The 19,398-nt window shown below is 45.9% G+C and overlaps 1 protein-coding gene and 1 long non-coding RNA gene across 3 annotated transcripts; both read right to left on the bottom strand.

Annotated features, from left to right (window-relative positions):
- Positions 1 to 516: 516 nt before the first annotated feature.
- Positions 517 to 7,846, bottom strand: FZD5 (frizzled class receptor 5). 2 transcript variants are annotated; one of them, XM_027565791.1, is made up of 3 exons: positions 7,765 to 7,846; positions 7,209 to 7,527; positions 517 to 6,918 (listed from the first exon to the last, which is right to left on the bottom strand). In XM_027565791.1, exon 3 carries the CDS (start codon positions 6,668 to 6,670, stop codon positions 4,913 to 4,915), a length of 1,758 nt encoding a protein of 585 aa, XP_027421592.1. In that variant the 5' UTR covers positions 6,671 to 6,918; positions 7,209 to 7,527; positions 7,765 to 7,846; the 3' UTR covers positions 517 to 4,912. The 2 variants fall into 2 exon arrangements, with proteins under 2 accessions (XP_027421592.1, XP_027421602.1); XM_027565801.1 differs by lacking the exon at positions 7,765 to 7,846 and having other exon boundaries at positions 517 to 6,904; positions 7,209 to 7,605.
- A 6,396-nt stretch (positions 7,847 to 14,242) lies between these two features.
- Positions 14,243 to 15,550, bottom strand: LOC113906964. Its single transcript, XR_003515050.1, has 2 exons — positions 15,063 to 15,550; positions 14,243 to 14,679 (listed from the first exon to the last, which is right to left on the bottom strand). It is a non-coding gene; the product is annotated as an uncharacterized LOC113906964 (long non-coding RNA).
- Positions 15,551 to 19,398: the final 3,848 nt, after the last annotated feature.

The raw sequence follows: 19,398 nt of genomic DNA on the forward strand, positions 1-19,398 counted from the left end.
AAGTTGTAAATCTAATGATAAAGTTTGGGGAGCTTACGACTGCCAAGCAGGCACACAGAACAGCACCACTTCCATCCAAATTGCTTCAGCAGAGTCTAGACAGAGCTGACAGAACACAATGTCAGGTAGTGTCTCTGTTCTTGTGTATTTCCTTTCATTTCTTCAAGTGAATCATAAAACAATCACAGGATTGGCAGGAGAAACCTAAGAAGTATATTCAAGTAAAACATGTTTTCATTAGTTCTGCTTCTGTGATTGGAATTTGTTTGATTTTATTATCAATAAAAAGGTTGCCACTCATATCTGAGAAATATGATAGTTAGAATCCACATAGCACCTTCAGCCAGCACATGCTCATTCATGTCCAACTCTGAGATGCCCTGGACTGTGTAGCCCACCAGGCTCCTCTGTCCTTGGAATTTTTCAGGCAAGAATACTGGAATGGTTTGCCATTTCCTACTCCAGGGAATCACTTAGAAAGCAGTGTGTCTCTTTGTAAAAGCATGAGGAGAAAAATACTTGTATAGCATCTTTTTATTTACTTTACCATTGCTTTAATGCACTTTAAAATTTATCTACATTAATTGGGAACAAAGAAACAAAAATAGACATTTCTTTGTTTTTCATAAATAACTACTCTCCATATTTGATAAAAATCTCAAACCATTATTTTAGCTTCCCACAAATATAATACATACAGATTTTTTTTCTGAAATAGTGTCAGCAAATTAAGTACCTTGAAACTAACAACCACATACAACTGCTGTTCTTCTGACTTCCAGGAACAAAACAAAAACAAAAAACTTCGTATCAAGATGCTCTGGGTTTCCTTTTGTTAGTGTTAAGAGATTCAGAATTATAATCATCTGCCAGTAATAATTTATAGATTTGAGTTGATTGTCTACAAATAAAATACCACTGGCGTTGCTTTATGAGTTCTGGATTTGACATGACATCGACGATACCTCATGGGACAGGCAGTACACATGTGTGGAAATCAGAAAAAGTAATGAATGCCCTGCGCTCAAACTGCTGACTCGGTATGTGCCTCATTTGGCTCAGTAATAAATTCACCTGCACCAAACCCGTATCAAAAGTCACTAAATCTCCCATATATATAATATATATTATTTATATACACCCACAACACATACACACTATACATACAGTTTGTAACAACATGAAGTAATATTGTCTTCAAATAATGTACCACAGACATTATCCTGGCTGAAATAAATCCTGTAATTGTCATCAAGCTGCTAGAAGCTTTTGAGAGTTCTGAGTCAGGTTACTTAGTTACTTTCATCCTGCCTACCCTTCACCCTGCTTTCATGTGTTGGTAGCTTTTTCTTTCAGAACCACCCTCCTCAACCCAGGCAGATTTCTTTCCCAGGATCACTTGATTGGACTTTGGAGGCAAGAAAGGGCACGCAGAGGGAGCAGGCAATTCTCAGCCACTGCACCTCACACCTGCCTCGATTTGTGATGTTCTCTGTCCTGTTGGCCCCATTCGGTGTTAGAAAGCAGTGATTCAAAGCTTTGTCCCTCCTACCCCCCTTGGTCTTTCTGTAGAGCACAAAAGTGAAAGAAGCCTCTTTAGCAGGGGTGGCAGTTCATTAAAATATACAACTACATTTCCTAGCTCTGGGGTTCCCATTCTGTACTTGAGACTGCAGGTCACGGATGCTGTTATTAAGGTTCGGTGTGGGATCCATGAGGTTTCCTCCTGGCAGCCGGTGTCAGGATTAGTGCAGCCCTAACCCAGGAGGAAAGGGCCTAATGAATACCAACTTGGAAACAGTGCTGTTGGCACATTATTTAAGCCTGTACATGCGCACGTGACACACAACACACACACGGGCCCGTCGTTGGAAATGACCGCAAGAAAATATGACCAAGGTTTGCAAGGATAAACCGATAAGGCACCAAGAGAACTTTCTTCCAGTCAATTTAGACAGCTTCAAAATGTGAGGTTAATAATACATATTAAAAAGACTTCCTAAGTCTCTTTGTCAACTGATTCACTGATAGGTCACATATTAGTTCCTTCTAAACCTTTACCCTCCTATCTATGATGAGAGACATTCCTTAAAATTGAACCGTGAAAGGGACAGCCCAAAAGCGGTATATGAATGAGACTAAACTGGGCCTTAAATCCTCATTAAAATCAGAGCTAGCTCTGAAGAAGTTGCTAAACTACCTCACAACCTTTCATTTTATAATTGTTTTCATGAGTATGGATTGTCTGCCTAATGAAAATAAAAATCAGGAGAAAATCGAGTACGGGATGGAAACAGGGTGAGCATAAATACATGGATTTCTCTGCCTGGGTAGGGGGAGGGGTGGTTGATGCAAGACTTCAGGAAGCAGGTGGGCTTAATCTTTGAGAGAAGGGAGAGCAGGGGTTAGAGAGAGAGACTTGAAAACAGGCAACGCCAAGAACTGGGATGAACCTAAAAAACCTCCAGTGCATTACCTCTATTCTTGCTCTTTGCCTTAGTATCCTTTCTCTTAACCGTCTTACATTCTTTTTTAAAGTAAATTGGTTGTTCTTTTTAGGTTTGGTATGTTGCCAAAATAAAATAATTGTTTTAAAAGTAAGAATTAAATCACTTCAACCACATCCTCTCACAACTTTTAGATAAATTCTGCATCATCTTTACATTCTTCCACACACAAAAAAAGAGAAAGAGGAACAACCCAAATTAGACACAATGACTGAAGGCAGCAGAATAATCTATGTACTTTCTGGGAAGAGGTCAAGATGATCAGAAAAGGTCCTCATTTGAAAAACAGGAGAGGACCTGGCCCTCAGGCAGGGGATCTATTTCAAGGTTCTAAGAAGCTGCAGAATAAGTAGAGGAATTACATGTGCAAAAAGTTCTGTAGCTAGGTGTACCAGGTTTTGTCAAATATACTGAAATTTAATTTTGATTTAGATGAGTGTGTAAGAGCAGTGCATTTTTATAAACATGAAGAGCCTTTGAAAGTTCATGAAAACTGTTAACATCATGTTTCTTTCCACCAGCATAGCACTTAAATCCACTGTGGAAAATATATACGTCTTTACTTAATATCCATAAAGTAAAACCTGACCTGGGCTTAAATCTTACTTTTCCAACTTTGGTATAAATGAAGAGCAAATCTTTACTCCCAAATTTTAATTACATTTGCCATTTTAGCTTCTTAAATTTAGTCCCGAGTATTTTACTGTAAAATGCACTTTCACTCCCTTCCCCAGCTATAGCCTCACACTCTTCTTGAATGAATGAATGGTTAAACAGATTAGGAGAGCAAACAGCATTTTTAACAGTAAAGTGTGTGTGTGTGTAGTGTGTGTACGTGTGTATTCAACAATACGCAGGCTTTCATATATGAATGAGGGAATGGTTCAACAGATTAGAAAAGCAAACAGAATTCTCTAACAGTAAAGTGTGTGAGGGTGTGCTCACCAATATATAGGCTTTCTCAGAAGAGGAGGAAAAGAAACATATATTGAGGTGGGGTGGGGAAAACAGCTTTCCTTTTGCTACACCGATCCACGTTTCTAAAGCTTAAGCAAGTGTGTTATGGTCTCAGTTGTTGTCAGAGGCTGCAGAGAGCAGTGTCTCGCTGCTTTTGAAATATCTGGCTGTAATCTAGTCCAAAGTCCAGGGACACTCATTTTCCCTCATTGCTGCCAATGTTTGTTCACAGGTAGCCAGCCTCCCTCCTACCCCACCCCCCTTTCAAGCACCTCATTCAAGGATGGGTGTGGTTTCTAATCACAGCTCTCCAGGAGAGGAGGAATAAGAAAAGCCAAAGGACTGTTTAACATGATAAAGGAGGTGGGATGGGGGTGGAGCAGATAAGAGAAGTGCTGGAAATTTACTTAATTACAGGAGGTATATCCAGTTTAGTCCTTAAATGTAAAAAGGAGCCCCCTTCAGCTCTATCAGTAAGTACTCTCAGAAGAAGGAAGTGGGTTCATTTTTACCAAAATATAACACAAGTTGTTTTTTTTTAAAAGTAAGATCACTGGAGTCTATTAACAACCACCCACTCCTCCAGCACAAAGCTGCCATCTTAACAGTCTAGTATTGAAGTTCAACCAATCACCATCCCTTAGGTTAGCACTATTCCAAACATTTATTCTGGACACTTACAATGCTACCTCTAAGTCATTCAAGCAAAGCTGGCACTGTTAAGAATGAGAATGATTACAAGTACTACAGAAAAGAAACCCAAGCTTGCTAAACAAAGCTAGGACACACACAGAAACTCTGAACACTTCCTAACCTTGTCACTTTCCGGAGGCCCCAGACCCATTATGCTTCCTCTCCTCAGTGTGACTTAGGGTGTCCCCCCCTAAGTTAGGGAAAGGGTCAAGCAGCTCACCGTAAAGCATCTGGGACACTTTAAGCAGTGGAAGGAGAAGTAAGCTGGAGAAGCCCACGGGACAACTTCCCGGTCACAGCAACCTGAACTTTCACTGTTCACATTATTTTTAAAGACACAAGTATAGGAAATACATTTTCCCAATTGAGACCACACAGTTCAGAGAAACCTGAACCAAGCGGAACTTCATTATAATGCCAACCTTAGGATTGTAAAGCCCCCACAAAGCAAAGGTAAATTTTGCTGCCAAAATGCAACAAAGTTAAAAATTAAGAAAACGACATATAAATTAAAAACAGGGTTTCCCTCGAAAAGGCAGGAAGATAGAGCAGACATCAGCTGAGCCCCTCTGAGAAGTCCTGGGACAGGTGCCCCCCTGGAAACAGCCTCTTCCCTCCTCTCTCCAAGTTGCCCCAGGAGGGGGCGTCAGCACCATGAAGGTAAACGGAAGTGACCTTGGCAAAGCTACCAAACAAAAACAACCTAGCTCCCTCAACTCCCGCCCGGCTCCCGGTCCCTTGGCCTCCTCCTCCTCCTACACGTGCGACAGTGACACCTGCTTGTGGTAGGCGGCGGCGGGGCCGGGGGGCCCGGTCCTGCCCGTGAGCGCGGCGCTTGCCTCGGCGTAGTCCCCCGCGGCCGTGGCGCCGCCGCTCTTGTGGCCCCGCCGCGGACGGCAGCAGCAGCGGCTGGTGAAGCGTCGCCATGACTCCACAGTCTTGCCGGACCAAATCCATACGCCTGACGTGATGCCCACCACGAGGCACATGAAATACTTAAGCATGAGCACCCAGTACTCGGGCTTGGCGCGCGGCTGGCCGGAGTCCGGGCCCGGGCACGCGCACGTGAGCGCGGCCTCCCAGCTCTCGCGATAGTGCTGTTCGTACAGGTAGCAGGCCACCACGATGCTGGCGGGCACCGTGTAGAGCAGCGTGAAGATGCCGATGCGGATCATGAGCTTCTCCAGCTTGTCCGTCTTGGTGCCGCCCTGCTTGATGACGCTGCGGATGCGGAAGAGTGACACGAAGCCCGCCAGGAGGAAGAGCGTGCCCACCAGCAGGTACAGCACCAGCGGGCCCAGCACGAAGCCGCGCAGCGAGTTCAGGTTCTGGTTCCCCACGTAGCAGATGCCGGCCACCGGGTCCCCGTCCACGGAGCTCAGGGCCAGCGCGGTGATGGACTTGACGCTGGGGATGAGCCACGCGGCCAGGTGGAAGTACTGCGCGTAGCCCGCGATGGCCTCGTTGCCCCACTTCATGCCGGCCGCCAAGAACCAGGTGAGCGATAGGATGACCCACCAGATGGAGCTGGCCATGCCAAAGAAGTAGACCAGCAGGAAGACGACAGTGCATAGCGCAGGGCCCGTTGTCTCGTAGTGGATGTGGCTGTGCTCGCGGCTGCAGGCGACGCTAGCATGGCCCACGACCAGGCGCACCAGGAAGCCCAGCGACACGCAAAGGTAGCAGGCTGACAGGAAAATGATGGGGCGCTCCGGGTAGCGGAAGCGTTCCATGTCTATGAGGAAGGTGGCCACCGTGGTGGAGGTGGAGATGAAGCACAGCACAGACCACAGGCCGATCCAGAAGGTGGCGAACGTGCGCTCGTCGGGGCTGAAGGACGGCTGGTAGCAGGGCACCGCGCAGTTGGGTACCTGGCCCGTCCGCACCTTGTTGTAAAGCGGGTGTGACTCCTTCAGAATGGGCACGAAGGGCTCGCGGCACTTGCACACCGACGGGCCCCCGGCGGCGCAGTCGTTCCCCGAGGCCGGCGACCCCGGCAGGCCCGAGAGTGTGGGCTTGACCGGGAAGGGCCTGGGGGGAGCCGTGGTGGCCTCGCTGCGGTTGTAATCCATGCACAGGACCTCGGCGTCGCGGCCCAGCACCGGAAGGCGGTCGCAGCTCATGCGTTCCGGCCAGGCAAAGCCGTACTGGCGCATGAGCGGGGAGCAGCCGGCTTTGGCGCGCTCGCACACCGAGCGGCAGGGCGGCAGCGGCTTGTGGTAGTCCGGCAGGCAGATGGGCGTGTACATGGAGCACAGGAAAAAACGCAGGTCCGGAGAGCAGTGGATCTCCACCAGCGGCCAAAACTGGTGCACCTCCAGGCCCGCCTCGTCCTGCGTGTCGTGGTTGAACTGGTTGGGCATGTGCGTCAGGTTGTAGCCGATGCCGCGGCACATGGGCACTGTGATCTCCTGGCACGCCGGGGCCTTGGAGGCGGCGGCCGCCCTGCCCGCCAGCTGCGCCAGGAGCAGCAGCAGCAGCGAAGGCGGCGCGGACGGGTCAGGCCGAGCCATAGCCCCCTCCCTCCCCGCGTCTCCCGCAGCCCGCGCGGGGCCAGCTCTGGCAGGAGGAAACCGGGATCGGAGCTTCCCTCTCCGCGGACTTGTGTGGCGCCTGGGCTGGCAACCTGTTGGTTTCTTTTTCAAGAAATCCGTCCAAAGACCAACTGTTTCGGGAAGGCGCTGCCTCCGCAGGAGCGCTCAGCTCTTCGCTGGACAGGGCTGGAGAGGGACGATTAGGCTCCGATTCTGGGGAAAAAACTCTTTAAGAAAAAAAAAAAAGTGGGGGAGAAGAAAAATGGCAACCACTCCCAATTAGAGGGGCGTCAACGGTACAATCCCCTCAAGCGGTCTCCAAATCTCTAAGTTAACCTTTCTCCTTTCCCTCCCCTCCACCTCCTGGAACACAACTACAGACTCCCCGTCCCTCACCCTGCCTCCTTTTTCCCTGGGCCTTCCAGGCTGCACCCCGAAGGCACAGCGCTCAGCCCCCCAGGAAAAGGGCTGAGGGACAGGGAAAGGACGGGGAGAAGGGGAAGACGCGGGCTCTCACCTCCGAGAATCCCGAGAGAAGCAGAGTCCGTAGCCAGCCTGGGTCCCCCGTCTCTGGGACACTCCACGTTTCTCAGAGACGGACTGGCATCAGGAAAGTTTGGCAAGAGGCTGGGTATCCGAGGAAGCAGCACATGGCAGCAGGTGGGGGCGTCTCAGAGAGGGGGTCGCCCCCTGAACGAGGTCGCCGCAGACTGGTCACTCGCCCTCTCCTCCTCCGGGGCCCCCCGCATGATCCGGGCGGGAGTAGGGCGGGGACAGGCCGTGCGTTCCACCAGGGTCCGGGAGCCGGACGGAGGGGCGAGTGCGCCTGGCTGCACCTGGGCGAGAAGAAGGCGACTGGCGGATCCTGCCGCCTCACAGCACCGCGAGCAGCCAGCGCTGGCCCTGCCGGGACCGCACGGTGCGCGCCCGCCGCCGCGTCCCGCCCGCCCGCCGCTCGCCTCCTCCCCTGCAGGGGGCTCCGCGCTCCAAGCGGACTCCTGGGGGCGGTGGCGGCGCTCCCCGGACGAGCAGGGCTCGGCTCCTCCCCCGCACTCTAACACCCTTTCGCCCACCTCCGCCGGGTATTGAACTGCACGCGGCGGCGGTGGCCACAGCAGAGTCACGGTCGCGGGCGGACTGGCCTCTCCCGCCCCGCCCGGGTCACCTGCTTCTAATGCCCGCCGGGAGACTCCGCCCCAGCCCCGCCCCTTCGCGCCGGGGCTCGGTTGGTGGGCCGCCCCGCCACACTCTCCATGCGTCCCCGCCCACTGCCCCGCCGGCTCGGCCTCTCCCCAGGCGCCCTTGGGTCCAGCCCGGAGCGGGTAGCCGAGGAGCGCGGGCCAATCGCCGGCCGGGAAGCTGTGGAGGGCGGGGCGAATGCTAATCACGCCTTCTTGAGACCCTGAGCGGGAAACCCTGGCTAGAAGTCCCTCCCGAGTTCTCTGCTGATCCCCACTTACGCGGGGCTCACTTTCCCGTAATGTTCTAGCTTATGAACCCTTGCTTCCAGGGCACCTACCAGATCTCTTCTCTGCAGCTAAGTACCCTTAAAGTCCAGCGCTTGTTTAAAAGACTGCTCAAAGACTCACTCTTAACCGTGGCACCTGTCTCCGCTCTGCGCCGCCCTCACACCAGGTGAGCTCAGATTTAGAGGAACAAATGCTTACCGAGTCCCTACTGTGTCGGACAGCGCGTTAGTCATTCACATCTTAATACAGGACGTCTCAGATCTTTAAAATAATTCTATGAATCAGACACTCCTTACAGGTGAAGAACAGAGTTTAGAAACTTGACCAAGGCAACCGAACTAATGTTAATGACCCCCAAGAAAACCACAAAGAAATGTTGTTCAGCGCGGTATTCCGAGCGCCTGGCGCAGAGTAGGCACTCAAATGGGAAACCCGGGATTCGAATCCAGATAGTTGGGTCGCGACATCCACAATTTTTACCACCTCTTTCCCCTCCCCGCCCCCATATTCTACCGGTTATCTCCCAGGCTTTAACCTTTACTTTTGCATTTCGTAACAAAATCTTACTGTTGCAACAAGAAAGTAATTTTCTTTCCGTCTTTGGAAGACTCCAAACATGTTAGTCCTTTATCAGTTTATCGGGTTAAAAATCCAGGCAGTTCCGAAGCTGCCTGCAGAGAAAAGCAACACTGGCTCCGGGCAGTGTAATGGGCAGGGGCTGTACCCCCTCCCCCTCGACCCGCCCCCGTCGCTCCCCCGGGCTACCCACTGCTTCGCGGTGCGGCCGACCGCCGCCGGGGATCTGGGGCATACGAAGCAGCGGGAGCCCACGGGAAGACCTGCTGGGCTCCCCCAACCACTGGGACGCACTGTGGCGCTCTCCAGATGGGTTATTATGCTGCAAGTTTTAAATGTCCTAAAAATGCCTCTTTTCTACGTGTTCTAATTAGGTTGGAAGACTGAGGTGTTTAGCATTCTTGAAATTCATTCACACGCTTACAAAGAGGGTTTGAATTGTTTCCCTTTCCCCGACCCCTTCCTTCTACTGGGAAGAAGGCGGAAAAAAAAGGCAGGAGGGCCTGAGTTCTCAAAGTACTCAGAACTGGACTAAAGGACCGAGACACACCGCGGCTATTGTCGTTCTTGTGTCCTGGATCCCACTTACATAGACTGGGAAACTAAATTGCAGAACAGTCCTCTCCTCCCTGCTTATCAACAAGACTTGTAATGAAGAATATGTGTATTAATTCCAGCCTCAAAGTTAAATATCAATCGCTTCACAAACATCAAAACTATTAATAAATACGTTTAAAATGTATATTACTTATTTCATTCCCTGTGATTGTACCTGTGCTTATATTTTGTTTGTTTGTTTGTTTTGGGGAACTACTTGGCAGTCAATGTCGGCAAACATCCCAGGGTTGAAAGCAGTGGGAGTTTTCAGCTATGGAATAGCAATCAAAAAGAAAGGGAAACCTCAGTGGAAAGTATGCACAGATTGTGAACATGCCAAGAGAGGCTGCCTCATTCTGTGGCCTTTATGCAACGTGTGTATTATTGGGGATGGACAAGTGTTGGCTAATAATAAAAATTATTTGAAGTTGGAGAATGTTAATCACTCATGCTGGAATTTGGCCAGAATACATGTGTTATTTCACTTGGTTCTGACTCAAAGGATGTTATCTCCTAGTCTGTAAACTTTTCCCTTCTCAGTCAACAGGGAAATGTTATTTTTGCTTGGAGATCTCTAATAATAGTATTGTAATAGTAGTAACAGTGGGAAAACTTTGCCAAAAGAAAGTTACTTTGCATTGTATAGCTTTCCATGTCATTTGAATTTTTGCTTTTTCACCTATATTACCTCACTTTAAAGGCAGTTTAAAATATGCTGTTTAACATGAGTTAGGTGCTACCTAATTCATTTCAGTTAGCTCATTTAATCCTCACAACAATCAGATGGAATTGGCACCATAATGACTTGCTTGAAATTACGTATTTAGTCCACGGAAAGAACAGAAATCTTGATTTTTTTCTCCTGAGTAATAGTTATTGTTTAACAAACTGGAAAACATGAAATTATTTTTAAAGATGCAATTTTTAAGCAACTAGAACACTGCCATGCCTTTTCACCTATTAGTTCACTTATCTGTCTTCCATCTAACCATCCATCCATCTATCCATCCATTTAAAAGCATCAAATTTCTGAGTTGAAGACACTACTGCTATATTAAACATGTTACTCCAAAGTGAAATTTATGAGATTCAACTTAAATTATTGTCCCAGGTGTACTTTGCAGCCAAAGATGGAGAAGCTCTATACAGTCAGCAAAAACAAGACCAGGAGCTGACTGTGGCTCAGACCATGAACTCCTTATTGCCAAATTCAGACTTAAATCGAAGAAAGTAGGGAAAACCACTAGACCATTCAGGTATGACCTAAATCAAATCCCTTATGATTATACAGTGGAAGTGAGAAATAGATTTAAGGGCCTAGACATGATAGATAGACTGCCTGATGAACTATGGAATGAGGTTTGTGACATTGTACAGGAGACAGGGATCAAGACCATCCCCATGGAAAAGAAATGCAAAAAAGCAAAATGACTGTCTGGGGAGGCCTTACAAATAGCTGTGAAAAGAAGAGAAGCGAAAAGCAAAGGAGAAAAGGAAAGATATAAGCATCTGAATGCAGAGTTCCAAAGAATAGCAAGAAGAGATAAGAAAGCCTTCTTCAGCGATCAATGCAAAGAAATAGAGGAAAACAACAGAATGGGAAAGACTAGAGATCTCTTCAAGAAAATCAGAGATACCAAAGGAACATTTCATGCAAAGATGGGCTCGATAAAGGACAGAAATGGTATGGACCTAACAGAAGCAGAAGATATTAAGAAGAGATGGCAAGAATACACAGAAGAACTATACAAAAAAGATCTTCACGACCCAGATAATCACAATGGTGTGATCACTCACCTAGAGCCAGACATCCTGGAATGTGAAGTCAAGTGGGCCTTAGAAAGCATCACTACGAACAAAGCTAGTGGAGGTGGTGGAATTCCAGTTGAGCTATTCCAAATCCTGAAAGATGATGCTGTGGAAGTGCTGCACTCAATATGCCAGCAAATTTGGAAAACTCAGCAGTGGCCACAGGACTGGAAAAGGGCAGTTTTCATTCCAATCCCAAAGAAAGGCAATGCCAAAGCATGCTCAAACTACTGCACAATTGCACTCATCTCACATGCTAGTAAAGTAATGCTCAAAATTCTCCAAGCCAGGCTTCAGCAATATGTGAACCGTGAACTTCCTGATGTTCAAGGTGGTTTTAGAAAAGGCAGAGGAACCAGAGATCAGATTGCCAACATCTGCTGGATCATGGAAAAAGCAAGAGAGTTCCAGAAAAACATCTATTTCTGCTTTATTGACTATGCCAAAGCCTTTGACTGTGTGGATCACAATAAACTGTGGAAAATTCTGAAAGAGATGGGACTACCAGACCACCTGATATGCCTCTTGAGAAATTTGTATGCAGGTCAGGAAGCAACAGTTAGAACTGGACATGGAACAACACACTGGTTCCAAATAGGAAAAGGAGTACGTCAAGGCTGTATATTGTCACCCTGCTTATTTAACTTCTATGCAGAGTACATCATGAGAAACGCTGGACTGGAAGAAGTACAAGCTGGAATCAAGATTGCTGTGAGAAATATCAATAACCTCAGATATGCAGATGACACTACCCTTATGGCAGAAAGTGAAGAGGAACTCAAAAGCCTCTTGATGAAAGTGAAAGTGGAGAGTGAAAAAGTTGGCTTAAAGCTCAACATTCAGAAAACTAAGATCATGGCATCTGGTCCTATCACTTCATGGGAAATAGATGGGGAAACAGTGGAAACAGTGTCAGACTTTATTTTTCTGGGCTCCAAAATCACTGCAGATGGTGACTGCAGCCATGAAATTAAAAGACGCTTACTCCTTGGGAGGAAAGTTATGACCAACCTAGATAGCATATTCAAAAGCAGAGACATTACTTTGCCAACAAAGGTTCATCTAGTCAAGGCTATGGTTTTCCCTGTGGTCATGTATGGATGTGAGAGTTGGACTGTGAAGAAGGCTGAGTGCCAAAGAATTGATGCTTTTGAACTGTGGTGTTGGAGAAGACTCTTGAGAGTCCCTTGGACTGCAAGGAGATCCAACCAGTCCATTCTGAAGGAGATCAGCCCTGGGATTTCTTTAGAAGGAATGATGCTAAAGCTGAGACTCCAGTACTTTGGCCACCTCATGCAAAGAGTTGACTCATTGGAAAAGACTCTGATGCTGGGAGGGATTGGGGGCAAGAGGATAAGGGGATGACAGAGGATGAGATGGCTGGATGGCATCACTGACTCGATGGACGTGAGTCTGAATGAACTCCAGGAGTTGGTGATGGACAGGGAGGCCTGGCGTGCTGCGATTCATGGGGTTGCAAAGAGTCGGACACGACTGAGCGACTGATCCGATCTGATCTGATCTGAGGTGTAGTTATTAATTGATGAAAATATGGAGGATCATGCTAAACATTCCATCTAGTAAGCTAAACATTCCATCTAGTAACACTCCAAAAGTTTTGAAATATCAGTGTTGGATATTGTATTCAGGGAATAGTTACTGTGTTTCTAATGTTAAGACTTTTGTTGATTATAACTGTGTATTCTGGGAAGATACTTGAGAGTTTAGTGCTATAGGGATGACTGGACAATTAGTCTCTGTTACTCTTCAATATCTTGATAATCCAGTGTGGAACAGTATGCTGCCCAGAGATGCCTTCCATAAATATTTGTGAAATAAATGGATGAGTGAATGGCAACTGAGAGTAACTGTTTAAACTCTAGCAAATGGTATTGAATCCTTGAATAAAGCTTATATTATGAGCTGTCTCAGGTTGACCATGCCCAGTTGAATGCAACTCGAGTCCAAACCGTGGCTCTCCCTTTACGAGCTGTGCCACCTTGGACAAGTCACCTAACAGCACTAGATCCTCTTCCTTCATCTGTAAAGTGGAGTCACAAATAATTATTTACCTAGTAGAGCTGTAGTGAGGAGTAAATTCATTTACATGGTAAAGGGTTAGAACCATGCCTTGCACCTTGTAACGCTATGTAATTCTATTATTAGTTTCTACTGGGTTTATTGTATTTTTCTGTTTTTCCACTCTTCTTTGGGCTTCCCAGGTAGCACTAGTGGTAAAGAACCCGCCTGGCAATGCAGGAGACATAAGAGATGTGGGTTCGATCCCTGGGTCTGGAAGAGCCCCTGGAGGAGGGCATGGCAACCCACTCTAGTATTCTTGCCTGGAGAATCCCATGGACAGAGGAGCCTAGCAGGCTCATAGGGCCACAAAGAGTCAGACATGACTGAAGTGACTTACCACAGCAGTTTTCTTTATTTTCTTTTGTGTGTCACTTTAATAATGGGAAAAAAGTTAGTTTTTAGATGTACAGGCATACCTCAGAGATATTATGGGTTTGGTTCCAGACTACTGCAATAAAACAAATATCACAATAAACTGAATCACACAAATTCTTTGCTTTTCCAATAGTGTCTAAACTGATGTTTATACTATTCTCCAGTCTCTTAAGTGTGCAATAGCATTATGTCTAAAAAATGTACATACCTTAATTAAAAAATATCTCTAAAAAATACTAGCCATCATCTGACAACTCAGAGTTTTCACAAACCTTCAATTTGTAAGAAAAGCAATATCTGCAAAGTGCAGTAAAATGAGGTAGGCTTGTACTTTATGTCCAAGCACACTCCCAGCTGTCACCAACTATCTCTAGTCTTTAGATATTAGCTAGATTTTATGCCAAAGCAGGGATCATTTCACTTGCTCTGGATCAAAGTACAAAGTACATTCACCTGACATCAACAACCAGCCCGAAAGTGTGCAAGCTTGCACAGGGCTGGCACAGAACAAATACCTATAAGCCAACATGTATCCCTCACTAGATGTTTCCAGACTAGCCTTTTTCATGTACTAGAGCATTTCTAATCACTCCTCTTCTCATGAGACACCGCTAAAGGAGAAACCAAGACACTAACCAAAGGATTAACATGATGAGTCATTTATCCAGGTTCATAATAAGAATGCCTTGTTCACATTATAAGTGGAATCATGCAACTATAATCTTCAGTCCTCTCCCCTCTGCCACTGTGGTGGAGATTATAGAAAAGTAAGAGCTTCTATCTTTTTTCCCAGAGGTGACAGACGTACTAATCTTTTCCACACTGAGCAGTGGCTCTCAGGTGCGCATTACGAGCATGTGGGGAGCCTTAAGAAATACTGATGCTTGGGCCCTATTGAATCAGAATCTCTGGCTGAGGGACCCAGACGTTGTTTCTTGGTTTGGCTTTGTTTATTTTTGTTGCTGTTTTTGTTCTTAACTCTCAAGTGATCCTGAACTTCAGCTAGGGTTGAGAGCCACTGACAAAGATGGTTTTTGTTTTTTCTCAGCACAGCCCCAGTCTTGTGCCTAGCTGGATCTTCTGCAAAAAAAAAAAAAAAAAAGGGTTAATCACAACAGAATACAAAATGGAACATCTCAGGAGTGGATATAGAGAAGTGTATTCTAGTCTGATTGTGTGTGTGTCTGTTTGGGCTGAAGGAAAATATATGTATGCAAAGTAAAAAATATGTAACAGAATTGTACAGTGATGGCACAGCCAAGAACAGTGGAGACAATAATAATAGCAACTGATGGATGGATACTGGGCATTTCCAATGTTTCACACACTGTGCTAAGCATTTTACATATATAATCTCTTCTACCCCCAAGAATCCTGTGAGGTTAATATTATCAACCTGACTTTATAGAGGAAGAATCTGAGGTACAGACAGGTTAAGTAACTTACTTCACAAGCGCACATACCTTCCAACTTGGGTTTTCCTCACTCCAAAGCCTATGCTGCTAATTCCAGGCCTTGTTGTAGGCCCAGCAGTAGATGGTGGTCTGGTGACCATCTGAGAACCACCAGATCATAGTTCTTGAGATAAGCAGCTTCCCTTGCTCCTTATCCCTTTCATGGGTACCAGGTCAGATCTTCAGTGCTGGTGTGACTTCTTATGTGGTGGGCTAAAGTATGGAATTGTTGAGGGCTCTGGATTCCTCTAGAATGCAGTTGTAGTCTAGAATGAACTTGTCCTTTGGACTTTGCAGAACAGGCATGAGACGGGCATAATCTAAACCTTTGTCTAGATTTCAGGACCATCCTAGTATCTTGGCAGAGGAAGTTTCAATTCAGTAAATATTGACACTGCACATGCTGTGAGCCAAGCACTGGTGTTAGGGGTACAAAGGTGAAGAGGCATGGCTCCAGGCAGAGCATGGAAGGAGAACAGAGGAGGGACCTGGCCCAATCTTGTGCCTAGCAGGCTAAACATGAATTAGGTGATCTATGAGTCAGGGTTTAGCACAGGAAACAGAAAGCACTCTAGGTATTTCAAACAGAGAAAGATTTAAAACTGAGAATCAAGCAGAGGCTTACAAAATTGATGGGCTGGAGGGGCAGAAGTCAGGGGGCTACTCATGGGCTATTGAGTTCAAGGGCCCACCACAGTAGCGATGTTCCAGAAGTCGGAATGGTGCTTCTGCCGCCACAGCTCTTCACACCCACGAAACTGGTGACTAGACCCCAAAACAGAACTTGGAGTCCAACAGCATTAAATGGCCCTTAGAATTATTGCTCAAACCTTGCTTGCCAGCAGCACTAGCAGCAGAATGATACCTTCTTCTTGCATCTGTCTCCAAATCTCCCGCAAGTGTACCTCATTGACTGAACTTACTTCAGAGCCAGATCCTAGCTGCAAGGGAGTCTGAAAAAAGTAGTTTTGCAATTCCCAATCTCTTTAAGTATATTACTAGAAGGATAGAATGGAGGCTACAGAGGCAATCCCCAGTATCCACTACAGGTGAGGCAACTGGAAGGACTTCCTAGACAGAAGAATTGGTACAAATAAAAGGCACAAGGCCATGAAAGAGTATGATATAAGGGGTGAACAGCTGGGCGTGGCTAGGCCATCAGAAGCATCTGAATCAAGGTTTTTACCTGAAAGTGCACTCATGTCTAATCAACGTATTTTTGACTAATTCCACTTGTATATACACTCTACACATAACAGTCTTTCCTTGTGATACAGCACTTGATTTATTCAACTAATTACTAACACAGAAGGAGAAACGAAAGGAGCTAAAAGCATGAAAAAGAATAAATAGAAATGTTAGATAATCTCTATCTACAAAGAAAACAAAACCTTAACCTTCCAAGGCTCAAGTTTTGGAAACTTCCATGTACGGTTGACTACATGCTAAAGAGTCATCTCTCTTTTCTTCTTCTAACAAAACCCCAATCATTTGTTTTGTTCTTTTGGGGTGTCCATCCTTTATTGAACAGCCCTGTGTTTTAGGAGAGGCAGGACCTTCTGGCACACCCCTAGGAGTAACGTGTGACTAGTCCATTTGTTCATGTTGCTCCCCTTTTTCTTATCAGTGTTTGGGTGACATATGTGCATGGAACACAGTTCTGGCCAATACGGGATGCCATGGGGGCCAGTGTGAGGTAATCTGTCAGGGGATTAAGGGAAAGAGTTATTCCAAAGGAGAAACAGTCCTCTCCCTGCTGGGTATTGTTTTGTCTGCCTGTGATGCCTACCACTGTAGATGCCAGCTTGCAAACGTGAAAGGGCCAAGCTGACCCCATGAGGAAGGATGGCATTGAGGCTGCCTGAACTGCAGGCCTCCAAACTTCTTGTTATGTGATACAATACACTACTAAGTTTTTAATCCATTTGAGTCCCTCTTTCACTTTCAACCAAGAACACTGTAACTACTCCATGCAGTCTGTACATTTAGGATGAGGATCTGCCCACTTAACTGGGCTGATGGAAGTCTCTGGAGGAGATTTAAAGACAAAAATTTATTCCCCCCTTTTTTACCAGAAAAATTGTATTTATCCTTCAAAAGCATTCAAGACCCACTCAAATGTCATTTCCATCAAGCTGAGTTCTTTGTTGTTGCCTTTCCTTTCTCAGTCCTTCCACTACTTCTCTATTATAGCACTTACTCTTTCAACAAATATTTACTGAGTACCTGTTTGTGGCTTGGTAATGTTTTAGGCACAGGGGTTATGGTAGGGAACTAAATGCGTGGAGATTCCAATCTAGTGGAAGACAGAAAATGAATGAGAAGATTTAAATGTGATGACTCTTATAAAAGGGACCAAAACAAAATGGATTCTTTTAAAGAAGGGAAATAACTACCTTGATATTTATTTTATTGTACTGTGATTATCTCTTTGTACATCAGTTTTTTCCACTAGATTTTGTGTTCTTGCAACCTCACATCACCCAACCATTCCTTGGGAGATTGCCTTTTCTAAAGATGACTGCAAAAACCTTTCGCATCTGACATATTTTTCTGCAGTTCCCCATAGGAGAGGGATGTAAAAGGTCCTAAGTCTCCTCCTCTTAAATCTCAATGGACTTGTGATGGCTTTGACTTATAGACTGTGTTGGAAGTAATGCGATGGGACTTTCACAAATAGGTCATAAAAGGCCGTGTAGCTTCTACGTGGTTCCCTTGGGACACCTGGTTTTTGGACATGCCTTTGGTTGGGACATCCACTTGACACCTGCATAAGATGTGGCTCCAGTTGACAGTCCCAGCCAAGTGAGCTTTCAAGTCATTCCAGGTTAGGTGTCTGATATATGAGTAAAGAAGTTTCCAGATGATTCCAGCCCCCAGCCTCAAGTCACTGCCAGCTGTTCAAGTCTTCCCAACTGAGGCCCCAGATATCATCCATCCCTACTGTGCTCTCTGCAAATTCCTGACCCACAGTATCCAGGCGCATAATAAAATGCCTGTTGGTTTACACCACTATTTTGGAGTGGTCTGTTACTCGGAGGCGATGCCTAGAATCCCCCCAGTTCTGCCCTTGTGTGAAATCTTACTTGAGTAGACAACTTTTTTCTTTTCACCTGACCCAGTTGGTGATCAACTTCTGCACTGAAGCTTGAGAACTTTCATCCATCTTACTTTCATCCTATTGAGTGTGGCTGTTGATGATATGCATGTGAAATGTCTAATCTTTTAAAACACAAATCTTCACCATTGATCTTAATATCCTGCTGCAGTGAGTTCCCCAGGTCAGTTGTGTGTAGTGGGAAAAAAGTACCTCCTTTTATCCATTTTAAACATACTTCCTTTTCATCTCATCTTGTCCTCTTGTTCTTCCCCAAGTACAACGATTTCCATTTTGTGGGTGCCTAGACACAGAGAACTGAGTTGAGATTAATTCTTTCTCTGGTCGATCAGAAGGCCTTGTGTGTGCTGTGATGGGGAGCAGTGGATTTTAGCTAGTGACTTAAAGGTGGTGGAACACTGTATTCTAATTAATCACAAGTCTAATTTGTGACTAATTTTAAATAGTCTTAATTTCTGCAAGATGCAATGGGTATCTTCTTGTGGTGCAGGGAAATGGAACAGTATCGTGGGAAGGGCATTGGCCAGTACGTGGGCAATCTGGATTCAAGTCTCATCTTGTAAGCCAGCTCTGTGCCCTTGGGCATAACACTTCTCTGGAGCTCATTTTCCTCAACTGTAGAGTAAGGAGATTCAACAAGAGGATCCCAGAGCCCCCCTTTCCCTCTAACATTTTATGAATTCTGTATACTTGCCAGTACATATCTACTACCTAAATCCTTGGAAAGGAAAAGTTTATCCTCTAAACAGTTTGTCTTTTTAGCTCTAAAGTAGGACTGGAAAGAACCTCCTTCCCCCACAAAAATATTCCCTAGTTTTTGGAAAACAAATGTTATTTTCCAAAAACAGAATCCAAATTAGGCTTTAGTTACCAAAAATATATTCCTGCTGTGACTGTTAAGTGACAGTTCTTGCAACCTGAGTCCTTTTAGTTTGGTGGTGCACCCCAGGGCTCCCATTTCCTGAGCCTATCAGTTCTTATGGTGCCTTTGCTGGATGTCTGCATGGGGACAACGTCATGCTAAGGAATGAGAATGAATGGATAGGGTGAACTGCCTCTGCATGCCACCTTGGGGAGGAAAAAGAATATTGTCCCAGTGAGCAATGCAGCAGGAACCATTCAAGTGAATCTCAAGAAATCTGAAATCTCTCCCCAATCCTTTTGCTCCATGAAAGTGAAAGTGTTAATTGCTCAGTCATGTCCAACTCTTTGTGACCCCATGGACTG

This window comes from Bos indicus x Bos taurus, chromosome 2 (genome assembly GCF_003369695.1).
Source record: "Bos indicus x Bos taurus breed Angus x Brahman F1 hybrid chromosome 2, Bos_hybrid_MaternalHap_v2.0, whole genome shotgun sequence".
Lineage (NCBI taxonomy): Eukaryota > Metazoa > Chordata > Mammalia > Artiodactyla > Bovidae > Bos > Bos indicus x Bos taurus.

Bases quoted from the DNA above. Each gene is read 5' to 3' on its own strand.
- FZD5 (XM_027565791.1), bottom strand. From the start codon at position 6,670: ATGGCTCGGCCTGACCCGTCCGCGCCGCCTTCGCTGCTGCTGCTGCTC.